Source organism: Macrobrachium nipponense, chromosome 17 (genome assembly GCF_015104395.2).
Source record: "Macrobrachium nipponense isolate FS-2020 chromosome 17, ASM1510439v2, whole genome shotgun sequence".
Classification (NCBI taxonomy): domain Eukaryota; kingdom Metazoa; phylum Arthropoda; class Malacostraca; order Decapoda; family Palaemonidae; genus Macrobrachium; species Macrobrachium nipponense.
Window position 1 is genome coordinate 43777724 of NC_087210.1, and position 16098 is coordinate 43793821.

Below are 16098 nucleotides of genomic sequence, written 5' to 3' on the forward strand. Positions count from 1 at the left end.
GATGACGCACTTATGACGTCATCAGAGTTTTTTCTGGATTTCTTAAGACTAATCAAACTTTTCACATTGCATTTTACGCTGTATAGTGATTTAGCCAGAAAACGGTTTAGTAGTTGCACTCTGTGGTACAAATGATGGTAACAATGTTTTGTTCATTATCTTGAGTGAGTCACACAAACTTAGTGACGTCAGGGCTGAACTTATGACATCATTTCCGATCCGGAAACAACAAATATCTATTGCTCGAGACTCGAGTAATTCTAAAGCATTATCGGCTATCAACAGCTTGTGAGTGGACGTCTCCGTTTCTCTTCTTCATTTTATCGCTGAAGTTGGATTTACTCGTACTTAATAAAAGGTAAGTTAGAAGTCTTTGGAAGTGTTGACTTCGCTCTTGGTGAGTTTTATAAGATTTTTCATCAAAACAAACATATATCACAGGAGTGAAACTCGAACACCGAGGACTTTTGTGCATACACGTCTTCTATTAAGGTGCATTTCACTCATGATCCTATGTATTTCGTTGCAAACAGATGAAACAGTAGTACCACATTGAAATCAAAATTTACTTTATAATGCTCTCTCTCTCTCTCTCTCTCTCTCTCTCTCTCTCTCTCTCTCTCTCTCTCTCTCTCTCTTTCAGATCCCTGTTTACTATGACCAAATCACAATTAAAAACTAAATACTTGCATTCACTTACAAATCTCTCTCTCTCTCTCTCTCTCTCTCTCTCTCTCTCTCTCTCTCTCTCTCTCTCTCTCTCTCTCTCTCAGAACCTTCCTTATTATGACCAAATCACAACTAGAAACTAAATATTTTCATTCGCCTAGAACTCTCTCTTTCTCTGTCAGACCCTTCTTAAGACAGTATGACCAAATCACAACTAAAAACTAATCTCTCTCTCTCTCTCTCTCTCTCTCTCTCTCTCTCTCTCTCTCTCTCTCTGTGAGAAGTGTACTGGGAATTCCACTGATTAAGGTGTATTCTGGTATTTTGGTTGCTGTAAGACGAAGCTTTCCCGTCCTCATCAGGACCAGTTGTTGACTGATTCATTCGTTGTGTTCCGTGGGATGAGATATTTTGTAGGATAAATATCTAAATAAATAAAAGGATATCAAACAATTTCATGGAAAGTAAAACGACGAATAAAAATGCCGTAATGAAAGTCCACTCTCTTAAGAGAATTGAGAGGAGATTGACACATAAGTCTGTGAGTAATATTCGAGTCATGTTATGTATTCGAGGAAACATCCGCACCGTACTAAAAAGGGATGCGTCATACAATGCCCGATCGAAACGAAGTGACAAATTTGTAGTTTCAAATGCGAAGCCAGATTACGCAACGAAACACAGAGAGAGAGAGAGAGAGAGAGAGAGAGAGAGAGAGAGAGAGAGAGAGAGAGAGAGAGAGAGCTGATTTTTTTTCGTGTAAACCTTTTACGATGCCATTTTCATCTGCGATGAGAGAAATCACCAAGGCTGAAAATGCTTAATTTAAAGTTTTTTTTTTTTTTTTTTTTGCCGGGGGCGGGGGGATCTTCTCCATTTCCCAATCTAGGGAGTGACTTTAGAGAAAAACCAACACAGCAACAATGCCAAATTCATACCCAAGATGCTGGATTGTTGGTGAATCGCCTTTTATAGAAAATTCCCACACCATTACTTATTTTGTACATTACTTAATTTGTACATAAAGGTTATTAGCAGCACATTAAATCCCCTATAGACTGACCTTTCTTTCCCGGTACCTCTTTCTCTCCTTTCATCCACCCATCAATTCTTCCTCTAACATTTCCCTACTAAACACTCTTTTCATCAACCAATCATCCTCCATTCCTTCCACATGAACAACCATCTTTCACTACTTTGATCCAGCCTTTAATCCCTACTGATCATTTTACCTCTCCAGCTACTTATCTCTTTATTTTTCACCTTTCAGTTCCTCTTGCAATTCACATACAGTGCATCTTATCAGCTTTGATCTCTTTTCTTCATTCACAAGTCCACAATTCACTTCCAGGAATGCGAGGTAGCTGGACACACTCCAAGACTGCATTCTTCACATTCTTCATTAATCATTAAATTTTCTTCTCTCATCCTATCATTTTCATTACATTTGCTTCCAAATACTGGTAGGAATCAATGGCTTCCATTCTGCTAAGATCCTTATTAACATTCACTGTTCCGTCTTCTTGGCTTCCATTCATCTCCATTACCTTACCCGTGTTACATTTAAATATTTATCCCACAAATTTACTCCCAATTTTCAATGCGTTCTCTAACTTCTTGCATCATTCCTTGCCTAAAGAGGTTGAATCTTCCAAATATTTAGGAGACATAGATACCTTCCAACATTTAGGAACAAAGATATCCATTACAGATTATCTTGAACTGAAATTTAGTAAAAGAATTTTTTTTTTCAAATCAAACAATGGTCAGCTGAAATAGGATGTGAAACTCAGGCACTGATCAGATCTGAAAGTAAGATTATAAGTCCAGTATGATCTGTTTTGTAAATGGCCACGAAACTTAGCAGCAAAATGAAATTATATCTGAAAGATTTTGTCGATTTAAGAATCAAGCTCAATAAGAAAGAGCACCATAATGGAAATTACGGATGTCCTTTATGGGAGAATGGCACGTGATAATGTGAGCTGATTTCCTGTGGATATCATAAGAGTCGGAAAACCCAGAACTACTTGAATGAGAACTAAGAGAAGGGAGACTGGAAATGACCGGAGATTTGATAATTAGGCGCCGGAAAGACGTGAGTGAAGAAATTTCAGAGGCCTTTGCGTAATGTGGCATTTAAGGTGATGATGATGATGTTTCACCTTTTGGTAAAAATGGGTCTCTCTCTCTCTCTCTCTCTCTCTCTCTCTCTCTCTCTCTCTCTCTCTCTTTACAATAATACAGAATGTTGTTGTTCGGATATAAAAAAAAATGTAGTTTTGCCAATATAACGCTTAAATCTATGTACCCTGTATATGAATCATCATACTTATCTCTTTTGTTTTTTCTTCTCTTTTTTAATGCTAACCCTCAACAGCCCAATGTTTTGAAATTCTTTTCAGTAATTGGTGCTTATAATCTAAGGTAGTTTATGTATTTTATTTTGGTACGTTTTCTACTATTGAAAGTTAATTCAAAGAAAACGATTCACCCGTTAAGTTTCTAAAGGTATTCTGGTTTTTTGGTGTCTTTCCATGGGCATTGCCTTGGTTCGGGGCCCCTCCCGGGCTGTTGCTCCTCCCACCCCAGAAATATTTATTTACATTTTTTTTTATTAAATTATCGTAGATCAGTTAATTTTGTTAAAGTATGTAAATGGAAATCCATCTTTTAATGCATGCTATTTTCTCTGTATGATAACTAGCCCTCGATGACTGTGGTACTTATTTCTAACGGTTAAAATATAATCGGTGCGGCTATGGAACCGACAAAGCTATGTATCCGACATTTAGGGAAATATTTTTGTTATTGCACCGACAGTTTTTAATACACATGCGCGTGTATTTTATCGGATCCCATAACAGAAAAAGATTAAACATTTTACGACTTAAAAGGTAACGATACCAACCACAACCCCCCTCCCCATCCCCTTCCATAGCTAATACGGCAAAATTGTGACCGGTAAACGTCCCTGTTACACTAGATAAAGCACAAGTTCTCGCGATAACAGTAGCTGTCGGATACTTACCTTTGGAAAGTCGGAAACCGACTGTTGGTTCCATAGCCACGGAGTAAAGTAGCTAATTGTCAGTGTCCTGAAGATTACTTCATTAGGAATTACTTGAATTTGCATTTTTGTTGTATATCAAAATTCAGTAATTTTCTCGTTAGCAGGAAGTAAATCATTTTCTTGCATCTTGCAGCGAACTCAGTGCCTGCAGCCTATGTATTCAATGTTTATTTCTCACTTCATAGGTATCTTTCGGCTCGTGCGTGTTTTTATTACCATATACAAAAACGCATACAATAGAAATGTGCGCATAGGATGTGTTTTTCATTCATTCATTCTTACAATTAAACCATTTTGTCTTCAATGATAACAATTTGAGAGATGTAATCACCGCCTTTTACTTTGAAGAACAAGAGATAATGATAGCTACATCGCTGTTGCCGATTAGACTTACTGTTATTACATGTTGATTGCTCAATTAGAGACTGAGACAGAGAGAGCCTTCAGGGGTCCGGATATGACTTAAAAACGCCTACAGGTGCGGTGAGGGGTTAGGGCCAGTAAGCCGATAATTCGCAAGTAAAGTAACAGTAGAGTAAAATCCCTCACAATATTCTTAGTATGGTAATTTTTTCTATTTTTTCTGATATTCTTAACTCAGTTTCCATATGATACACCATATTTTTTTTCTTATGATTGCCAAATCTATATAGTAAACACTGTGATGAATTTCATAAATCTTGTAGTTAATAATGGCTAGACTCATATTCTATATATATATATATATATATATATATATATATATATATATATACAAACACACACACACATACATATATATTATATATATATATATCCACAGGTGGAAAATAATAGACAGGGTGTAGGTCCTGACCGGTTTCGGCTTTATTTTCAAGCCATTGACAAAGGACTGATACATAGTATTAGAATTCACAAGTATATATACTACAGAGACAGTACTGACGAACATACACACAACCGTTTGAGACTGCAGATCCACCCACAGGCAGGTGTACAAGGTGGGAGTAGCTTTCAAAAATCATTTGGCTAAAATTTACAATAAATTCTCAAGGGATACTACCGATTAGGGTACCCACCAGACAACAAGTCCACACCTGACAGGTGTCAGGGAGGCGGGGTTGGACATCTCATTACCACTAGTTTTATAAAAGAAAGTTACAATAGTAATATGAACATCAGTCAAGGCATGTATAAACTTGATCCTTTAATATCAAAAGAAATTTGTAAACTGTTTGAATTTTAAGGTATGCAGTAGAGATGTATGGAACTAGGATTATTATATTTGTAAACACAGTAAGGGGGCAGTAGTGGTAATGAGATGTCCAACCCCGCCTCCCTGTCAGGTGTGGACTTGTTGTCTGGTGGGTACCCTAATCGGTAGTATCCCTTGAGAATTTATTGTAAATTTTAGCCAAATGATTTTTAAAAGCCACTCCTACCTTGACACCTGCCTGTGGGTGGATCTGCAGTCTCAAACGGTTGTGTGTATGTTCGTCAGTACTGCCTCTGTAGTATATATACTTGTGAATTCTAATACTATGTATCAAAATAAAGCCGAAACCGGTCAGGACCTACACCCTGTCTATTATTTTTTACCTGTGGATATGTGTGATAAACGAATCACGTGCTAAAGTGATTATAATCATATTATATATATATATAAAATTATATATATTATATCATTATATATATATATATATATATGTCATATGTAGATATATATGTATATAAAATATTTATATAATAATATATATATATATACTATATATATATGATAACAGAAAAATGTCTGTTTGTCTGTCTGTAAGAACGCTATTCAGATCCACATTTCTTGACCGATTTTGATGAGATTTTAAACATAAGTCAATATCAAACCAGGAAAAGTTAACTGAAACAGAATTAAAATCCGACCGTTGGTTGGGTAAGGGGGTGTGGGAACGGGTTAAAATGTAAAAATAGCTAAAAACAACAGATATTAGTGTCTAATCCATAGTTTTTTTATGTTGCTGAGAAGAATAGCGATACTCCCGATGCCCTTAAGTCCAAGTTCAGCCGCAATAGGGAGTGGGGTGAGAAGGGGGTGACATAAAAATGACAGAAAATGACAGATCTTCATCTCTTTCGACCTTATCAATCCCACTGTATAGCAGGGTCGACTGCTCGAGTCAACTTTTTCCATCTATTTCGATTCCTTGCATCATCTTCCCCCAGTTCCACCTCACCCATATCCCTCCTCACCTCATCCATCCATCTGATCTACTGACGGCCCCCAACACTCCTCCTCCCCATCACTGGAATGTTCTTAGCTCTCTTGGTTGGTTCTACGTACTCTCTTCTTATTACATGGCCATAGTATCTCAGACGAGCTTCTCTAGCCTTCTCCTTGACATTACATATAATACACAGTCTTCTTATATCTTGACTCTCCCTCCTTTCCAGTAGTGACATTCCAGCATTCCAGAAAATGACAGCTTTTAGTGTCTAATCCAAGTGTGGGCAAACTACGGCCAGCGGGTCGCATGCAGCCCCCGTAAACTGTTATAAAAATTGTTTTCAGAGTTAATTTGTATTTCAAATACATTTAGTGTGAATCTTTGACAAGTAATAAAAATTAATTGCATATTTCTTTAAAAGCCTTTTATTTTGTCTATTTTAAGCATTAATTATTTGTTTAATATACTATGTTGCCCTATAAAATTGTGAGTTTTTAATGTTGCCCCTGCACTGAAAAGTTTGCCCACCCCTAGTCTAATCCACACTTTTTGAAGTAACTGAGAAGAATAGTGACACTCATGATGCCCTTTAAGTCCAAGTTCAGGGAGTGAGAGGGGTGGAAGGGGTGGCATGCAAAATAATAAAAAATTGCAGATATTAGTGTCTAATCCATAGCTCTCAAGGTCGTTGAAATTAATAGTGACACTCCAAATGTTTAAGGCCCAAGTCATCCCTTGATAGGAAGAGGATTGATAATGGGTAGGAGGGAGGCTGTAAAATAACTGAAAACGACAGGTATTAGTTTAGTGTCTAATCCATAGATTTTGAGATCACTGATATGAAGAGTGACACTCAATGCCCTTTAAGGTCCAAGTTCAACCCTGATAGGAAGGGGGGCATGAGAAGGGTGGGAAGGTGGTGACATTTAAAAATAACCGAAAACTACAGATATTAGTCTAATCCATAGTTTTCGAGGTCGCTGGGATGAACAGAGACACTCCTGATGCCCTTCAGGTCCAAGTTCAATCCTAATAGGAATGGGGGACGAGAAGTGGTGACATGTAAACGGTCAAAAGTGCTGGGCAATGTAACTGAAGCAACTATCTTAACAGGAACGGGAGAGAGAGAGAGAGTTTATCGGTTGTTATTCAGAGATTACCCAGGCAGTGCCAGGTTGGTCAGCTAGTATATATATATATATATAAATATATATATATATATATATATATAAATAAAATGTGCGCCTCTTTATAGATTAATTATTATGCTATATAAGCTAAAGATAAAATAAATCATATCATATCTTATACAGAATTTTGTTATTCTGACCAGCTAATAGATCAGATCTTTAATGTCTAAAGAGAATATCACTTCAAACTTTTCTTTTGTCGCATAATCAGTGTTAATAATAATTTGATTTCATAAGAAATATTCCAGATTTCCTGAAACTAGATGTATACAGACATACGCACGCACACATACGCTAAAATTCGCTAATTTATAAATTTGTCTCCTTTGCAGGTGTGTCTCCTCACGCAGTCACAATGGGTGTCTCGGCATTTTCAGGACGTTTAATCTGTGTGCTTCTCGTGACAACACAAGTGTGTTTCTCCAATCCTGTTACTCAGATAAAGACGAAGACAGTACTCCGTAAGTATTTCAGTTTGTCTTCAGCAAGTTTGACTAGCCCTAACAGAGGTCGCAAATTTGACTGAACATTTCGAACCTATATAGGCACCTGTCAGTATGGTGCTCATCTAGCTCAGATTCTCTTAAATAAATATCATTTACTGTTTTTTTTGCTTCGTAACTGGAGGGCTGGAATAGAGCCAGTTTTATGGGTCAGTGTGATTGAAGCTGGAAATGAAGTACAATAAAAGATGATAAATGGAACAAACCTACTTGCTGTTTTTCTGTCCACTTCTGTCAACAGCAGGTAACGTTAGTTTTTCATAACCCATTTAATTCTTGTATCTACAGTTCTTCTGTAACAACATAAACACAAATTCTCCAAGTAGCACATATTATGAAATAAAAAGGCTGAAAAGCTAAGTTTCTAAAATGCAATAAGTTTTATTTACTTTTTTTTTAAGGATACTGCTCTTTTACTCAGAGAGAAAAGTTAAGTCGTTCTTGCGAAAATCAGAGTTGAGCTAAGCTCAGTTAAGCTTAAGATTACTAACACCATAGATGACTTAAGGCCCACAAATCCAGCCAGCTCTAAATGGGCGCAAGTTCCTGCTGAAGTCAAAATAAAAAGGCGAGGGGCCAAAAAGACTCGCTGAGAAACCAGAAGGGCGTCACTTTCTGGTAAAATCTCCTGCAAAGGGGAAAAGGGCATTTGATTGGAATGCATTTGTGCTCTTTATCTCCACCAATAAACCATTTCCCAGAGTAAGAGACAGATTGAGAGAAAGCAATGTATCAAGCACAGTCACAAAGTGCTTTAACTGCTGAATTAAGAAGAACCCATTGTGGAAACATTTCCACAGTTTTAACCAGCGTGACGGTCTTCCTACCCACTTTCATGCATCATCTCACGTTTCCTGCTCATTAAGGACGCTCTAATCTTATATCTATTCCCTCGATCTACTCCGGATTTAATTATTTTCTTTCATTATTGTCCAACATCCACATTTTACTTCCACGGTGAAGAGCTGACTGAATGATCCCACAGACACGCCTCTTATCTTCGTAATCTTTTGTGTATGATATATACACACACACACACACACACACACACACACACTTATTATATATATATATATATATATATATATATATATATATATATATATATATATATATATATATACATATATACGCTCCAGAATAATAACGGTCTGTTCGTTACAAAAAAAGAAATCCCAAAAATAAATCTTGAAAGCTTTGTTTATTGTAAATAAAAAATCATCTTAATTGTCAATCATGAAACTAAATGCTGTGAAATCTTGATTTTCTTTTCATGTCTTCCCAATAGCATATCCAGGATGTCCTAGCTACTCCGTTGGTGAGGACGTATACTCTAGCCACGTTGTTGCTTTGGACCGTTCTTTGACATTCCAAGTCAATCCCAGCCACCCAGCCGTTGTCTTCGACATAACGGTCTCCTCTGAGATGGTTTACCAGGTAAGAAGCACGGAAATTGTTTTCTGTTCATAAAATAGTTGACCTTTCAACTTCCGCATGAAGGCAGTACCCCGTCAGTTAAAAGAAACCCGGCATACATTAATACCAGGACATGAAAGGCGAGATATTTAGGAGGGCAGATCTGTCACGAGTAAATTTTGTGACCCATGAATTGACATACTTTGACACTATAACTCATTATAAAAGCTTCATCATTAAAATGAGTCGGGAAAAATATGTGCTATAGCTGCAGCTATGTGACATAGAAGATTAATTCTATATAGGTGATGTATGCTTTTTTGTGTTGAAAGAGTATATAGTTAAAACCAAGTGCACATATTTTTCATGCAACAGAGATTCCTTTTTAACGTACCGAATTTGCCCTTTTCTTTAATCCTTTCAATTTAATTGTGAGAAAGGCCGAATAGCCTGACCTAATTGACTTTTCTTTTTGCTAAAAATCACCTATGAATTTAATATTTTATCCCAGTGCATGTTCAATATAATTACAATACCTGTTCATACATATTCATAGAATAATTAAGATGTCTGTAAATAAAAAAGGAAACAATATTGTCATATCGTCGAAGGTTAAAAGAAAAAAGAAAGAGGTCGTTTATTATAAAACATTATGGCTGTGTTATGTTTCATTGATATGAATATGTATCTTCCCTGTGTGGAGGTATTGCAATTGTGATCGTCTCTCTATAATATGTGTATGCATGCCTGCATCCGCTCAATTCCAAATTAATGGATAAATGCAAACCAAGTTCGTCCTTTTCATTCCAGGCGGTAGTGGAAGGCGCCAGTCTCAGTTTTCAACAGTGCGATTTGGATCGAGAGCACTGCCAGGTTATGCAAGAGGAAATTGCAAAAGCAGCCAACTTACTCAACGCTAACCAGTGGAACAGAATCAACGTCACCCTCGAAGGAACCACAGTAAGTTGTGGTTCAGAGCAGACGAGTACTTTAAGACTATAGTATAAAGCGATCACGATTTTGCTCGGGCAACACAATGGGGTATAATAGAAGCAAAGTGTCGTTAATCCAAGTCATTTCGTAGCTTCATACATCAAAAAGAAAATCTGTGACAGTTTAAACAGATTAGCCTTTAGAAAATACTAACCGCAAAATGGCATAACAGAAAAATTGTTCTGTTGCCTAAGATATCTTAACCTTATGCTTGGAAGAACCTGACTTAAGTAGGGCACGTATAAGATAAGCGGTCCAGCATAAACAAAGAAAAATTTACCTTACATTCCTTCATTAAATATCTAATTAAGATACGCTTCAGCATTCATGTATATTTATTGTCAATATTTGCAGATCACAGTCTCTGTCAACCAGAAGAAAAGCCTCACGCAAACGCTCCAGTCTGTGGTCTGGGAAAATCCCCAAAAATCGAAAGGCGGGCATGCGCACTCCAACGTAAAGGTGTCTCTCCTTTCAGCGCAGATTTCCGGTTACTCTCTGCTTGTCAATCTTTACTGTAATGGTGAGTCTCCCTCTCATGAAGATCTCGCATGTTTTGGGATGGCTGATTACTTGACATTAGAATTCTCGACCACGGCTTACTGTTGATTTTATTTTAGTATTTGTGTGCAATGTTCTTGCTTTCAAATGCTGTTCTCGAAGATTTTTCTCAAATACATTTAACAAACATTGTTTTCTTGATGTCACCTTTTCCGTGACTTTGCATCCTGTCTAGTATATCTTTTGAGCAAAACTGTACAAAATAAAACATTATTAACTTACATGGAATTCATCAGTAAGCCTCCTTATCATAATCAGGTTTCTTAAAACTTGATATTCAGCACACATTCTTTTTCAAATAAAAGCTAATTTTATATCTCTAGAGGCACACATCTATACCTCGCCAGCAGACGTTCATATAACTTACCACACCATAAGAATAAAAGTAATAAAGAAGACATGGTGACAGACAAATATATCTTGCAGAGACCCACTCCCCTGAAATCGAAGAGGTGACGATGGAACCACGTGGTCCCGAAGTAGTTACTCAGCAGCCACAGCCAGAACGTAAGTTTATGCTGTTTCCTGATTTTTGTATCATTAAGATCAATTGATCACTGGTATCTGGTGCAATGTGATTCCAGTGTTAATGCGTCACTCACTGATGATGCTTTGCACAACTTAGCCTTGTAGTTATGACTTCTTAGTACTCTTTGTTAGACATTTGACACTCTTTAGACCTTGTCCTTTTCATATGATCAGCTCAGAAATCAGTTTGAGTGAGCTGAACGTTCATTGCCTTCTAACGATTTCTTTTGCTTTGCAGCTTTCGAGACCTGTCCAGTCCATCAAGTAACCGAAAGCCAACCCTTGGAAGGGATTCAACTGGAAGAAAAACTCGTCATGGCAGTTCTCCCATCCACCCCTTCCATTCAGATAAAGGTGTCGTTCAGAAGCAAATTATATCAGGTAAGAATGCTTTGGAATATTCCCGTCATAATGTCGTTCCATTCCAGAAGTTTCCTGATGCTTAGCAGATAGGCAGGTCTGCGTTTGCATTTTGGTTTCTTCTCTGTCTTTGTTGGTCACTATGCAAGAATTTTTTTCACATTTTTCAGGACCGAGGAATGGCTGAATGCTAGACAGTTGAATTCTGAAATTTAAAGGGAATAAGTGAAAATACTGACACTGTGGTAATGTTTCATTCCCTTTTTAAGTTAGTACTTGAATAAAAATTGCAAGATAGGCGAACACACAATTACCTCAATAATAACAAAACTGGTAATAGTTAAATCGTGTTTTCTTTGAAACAGGATCCACCAAATGGCAATTCCTTCTTTCCATTGACTTTCTAAGACTGAAATGAAATCTGGTGATATTAGCTTAGTTTTCCAATCACTTCTTAGAGGAGGGAGTTTTCTGACACAAGGCTAAAAAGCATGTATCCATTGCAAAAATAAGTAGAGTATAATGATCACCGGTGGTTTTCTGCCGTGTCAACTTCCTTATTCGCCAGTGCATAAAACTAAGTCAGTAGCTTTAGGCAATTGTGCAATTTTATAATCGCTTCTGAGGTGTGTAACATAAAGGCCAATTCTCATAGCTTCTATGGAATTTGGGTTTGCTCACATGAACTGTAATATTTGCTTCCTACCGTAAAAAATTAAACTTACTTTTTTTCTAAACTGGTGCAGATACATATTGTCTCACATAATTCAAGAAAAAATATATTTAAGTACAGCGCAGACAATTATTCAAAGCAGAATTACAGTGTTTCAAATGGTTTCCATTTTAATGATGAACTTCACGTAGGATCAAAATTTGTGGGCATTTATTATATTACTTTCTAATGTCTTTTTTATCTCACTAACAGGCTACTATCGATGGGTCCATGACAGAGGTCCAGAAATGCAGCCCTGACGGGACTCATTGCGACATGGTCGATGCCGGTGGTGTCAAGGGGTCGGACAGCCTCATGGCCAACAAATGGAACTACGTGACGGTGTCTCGCAACCAAGGACAGGTAGGATCCTTGGAAGGAACTTTGGCTTCAATCCTCCGCAGAGAGACAGGCAGTTGGTTCAGATCATCTGACACCAAGTTTGATGATCCTTTGTTTCAGTTTTTTCCACTGATGCTGAAACATATGTTCGAAGTTCCATCCTTCAAGGCAGAGTGGACTCTAGAGCATTGCAGCGCAACGAAAGCTACATATCAACAACATATGAAGCATTGCTGGTGTAAACCAAAAGTCCAGTAATAGACATTCGTTTACTGCCTACAATGTTGACTCTCTTCTTGACGTCAGCCATTTGTGGTGGTGTTAGAATTTCGACGATTATAAAGCGCATTCTGATGCTAGCTGATATTTAAATGACCATAAAAATTGACATCCCGCAAATTGCAAAGCAAATTTTCTTTTATGTAAGAAAAAATGCCATTAACCCAGAGTAAATACTTTAGATGAACGTATCTACTCAGTGTCTATTAGATGCACATTCCGACAGACACTATATAAATGCCAATTATCAGCGGAAATATGATGTCTGCTTTACCTGACTGTGGTGGCTATTCAATAGCTTGAAGATCATGGGGAGCACCACTTCAAATTAACATGAAATTTCAACCGTAGCAAGCATTCTTAATGATTCAAAATTATCCACTCCCCCCTCCCCCCCAAAAAAAATTATGGTAGTACATCATAATTTTTGTGTTGTGGGTGGGGGCGGGGGCGGGAGCTGGGGGGATAATTTTGTGAATCATTAAGAATGCTTGCTACGGTTGAAATTTCATGTTAATTTGAAGTGGTGCTTCCCATGATCTTCAAGCTATTAAATAGCCGCCACAGTCAGGTATATAAAGCAGACACCACACCTGCGCTGATAACACAGATTAATTGTTTTCCTGTTCTAGTGCTTCAATTTTCTTCTCCAACATATTTATATTTCCAACATACTAATGAAAGAGTCTGTGATGATATCCTAAAATCTGTTTATAGTGAAACTACGTTTACTTTTAGCAGGTAGGAGACCAATCTTTTCTAAACGAAAAAAAATTATAAGCATCTTCTTAATCTTCACCGATTCCAGGTGACTTTTCAAGTCAACACACACTTTGACCTTATGGGCAAAGGTATGTCCTTCGGCCCAGATGACGAGTACGCCGCAGTATCCATCCTAGCAACGGCAGGCATCTCCGGCAATTCTAGAGGGACTGACAGTGTCATCAGAGTCAACATTTACTGCGATGGTGAGTGGGAGATTTCAGTAGTAGGTAAAACTGCAGACTTCAAGAAATGAATGATCATCAGTATTTTCCATAAAACATTCAAATAATGATTAATGTATAAATCACACGTAGTATACCAATGAAAACGCCATGGGCTCTTTATACCTGACCTTAGTGGAAGGAATTCTCCATCTGAAATATTCAAATGATATCTTAATAAAATGGTTTGTATATTTGACTTCAGAGATGAAGGTATTGACTTTCAAGGCCATTCAGTAACACTGTACCCTTTTAGCTTTGAATATTATATTGCACTAAAGGTATTGCTAATGACAGTGAAATTAGTCATAAACAAACACAGAAAATGTATTATTAACAAATGTATTGTAACTACCCCAGCAGTTTTGATTCTCTTACATGACTGTACAAGAAGTGAACATTTCATGTTGGAGTAGGGATAGTGGTTTTGTTCGAAAGCTAGATTTTCAATTCTCCCTCTGTATTCACAGATCTTGCTGAATTGTTCACGATCATTTCCATATAAAAGTCTTAGTCATGCCCGAAATTAGTTTTGATTTTTATACGGCTTCTTGTTCATAATGCTTAAGTTTCAGTTGCAATGTTTTCTTATTTCTTCAACAGACGCTGGCGAAACGACTACTAACATTCACTTCACAGCTGCGCCCATTGGAGGTGAGTTAGCAAAACAGAAATTCATTTAATCCAGCAGTTTTTGAACTTATGCTTTGTGGGTATTTCCTTAAACTTATAGGACCATTCAGTTTACTTGATTATTTCTGGAGCTAACTCGATACGGGAAAGGCTACAAAAAGCGTGTTCAGTCTTCGTAGATATCACCCACATACCTTCTCAAAAGATGTAGATTAAGCTGACATTTTCAATGGTGGCGAGAAAATGCAGGAGGCATGCTGTCGAGAAGTTCCTGAGAGCAATGTCCTAAACAATATTTTAAATTAGGAAAAGGGATGAGACCTTTTAAAGCATTGAGCTGATTTAAAATTGGCAGTAAATTAAGAACTAAGTCATATGTTAAGACGAAAAATTCTTATGCTATTATCTTAAGAGAAGTATCTGAAGGACCTACCCGAGGAAGGAAATATTACCTCGTACAAGAAATAAGTCATGTATGAACCCGAAGCAGTTACGCTGAGAAGCACATAATATGGCATCTGAGAAAGACTTACCCAGGCATATAATGTCATCCTACCAGGACATGCTACATCCTAAACCCAAAACGTTGTTAGGTCGAAGGGTTTCAGTTCTCAGCCATTGATGCGAAAGAAGGTTTATGAAACAGAGGAATCAATGAAAGCTATTTTTGGTAGTATTAAAACTGTCGGAGGTTTGTCTGCCCTGCTTGGAGGAACTACTCGGATCCGCATTTTAGAAATTCCGCAAGCTCAAGTAATAAGACTGAGGTCGAAAAAAGGAGAGTTCGTGAAATATACGCATTGGGTATTTTGAAAATAAGTGTGTATATATACATTCAACTGAAAGTCCGTTTTAATTTACTACCTTGTATATTCAAACTATGAATCATAAGAGGACCTTCTTTCCTTTTTATGTTGTTGATTTATCTACATTTGTCACTTTAGTTTTGGCAGATTATTGTCTTATGCGTTTGATATTCATGTTTCATTGCTAGACCCGACTTTACACTTACTGCACATGTATGCACAAAGTACAGAGAATGCAAAAGTAGGTTGTCGTCACTGACTGCTTCTTTCTCCATCTTTGACTACAGAAACGACCGTCGCTCCAGATGACGCTCGTGATGACTCACACGTCTTGCGAGTCATAGCCATCATCTTGGCGATCATCATCGTCATCCTGGTCATCGCTCTGGTCTATTACTGCTACACGACGAAGTGCAAGAAAGGCGGCGCCCAGTCTTCCTACCAGCTCCAGGAAGATGCCCAACAACAACATTAGTACAAGAAGTAACGAGGAAGGGTTGAACTTGAACTATGAATAGTTAAGCTAATAAGATTAACAATAATAATAATTATGATAATAATAATGATAACAATAAAACTATCTATTTAGAAATTGTTTTTTATCCAGAACTTTAGAATTACATCATTAAACAGTCCCGTTTTGTGGCTACAAAAACGGAGCCTTTAGTGGTCTTCAGATAACAAGTGGGTTTACTCTATTCTTTCCTCTTAGCCTTTAGGATTTCAAAATTATCTCTCTTTTTTTCACTTTCATGGAGAGCAACTGTCTCTGTTTTGTATAAATAGATAGAAAAATATATACGAAGGCTTCCATATGTGAATAGCAATGATAGCCATCTTGAACGTCTAGCA

At 37.3% G+C, this 16098-nt stretch overlaps 1 protein-coding gene across 1 annotated transcript; it reads left to right on the top strand.

Annotated features, from left to right (window-relative positions):
- Positions 1-224: 224 nt before the first annotated feature.
- On the top strand, positions 225-15838 carry LOC135196202 (uncharacterized). Its single transcript, XM_064222809.1, has 11 exons — positions 225-358; positions 7460-7588; positions 8919-9067; positions 9857-10006; positions 10394-10562; positions 11027-11107; positions 11367-11509; positions 12414-12563; positions 13630-13789; positions 14411-14461; positions 15534-15838. Exons 2-11 carry the CDS (start codon positions 7483-7485, stop codon positions 15719-15721), a joined length of 1347 nt encoding a protein of 448 aa, XP_064078879.1. The 5' UTR covers positions 225-358; positions 7460-7482; the 3' UTR covers positions 15722-15838.
- Positions 15839-16098: the final 260 nt, after the last annotated feature.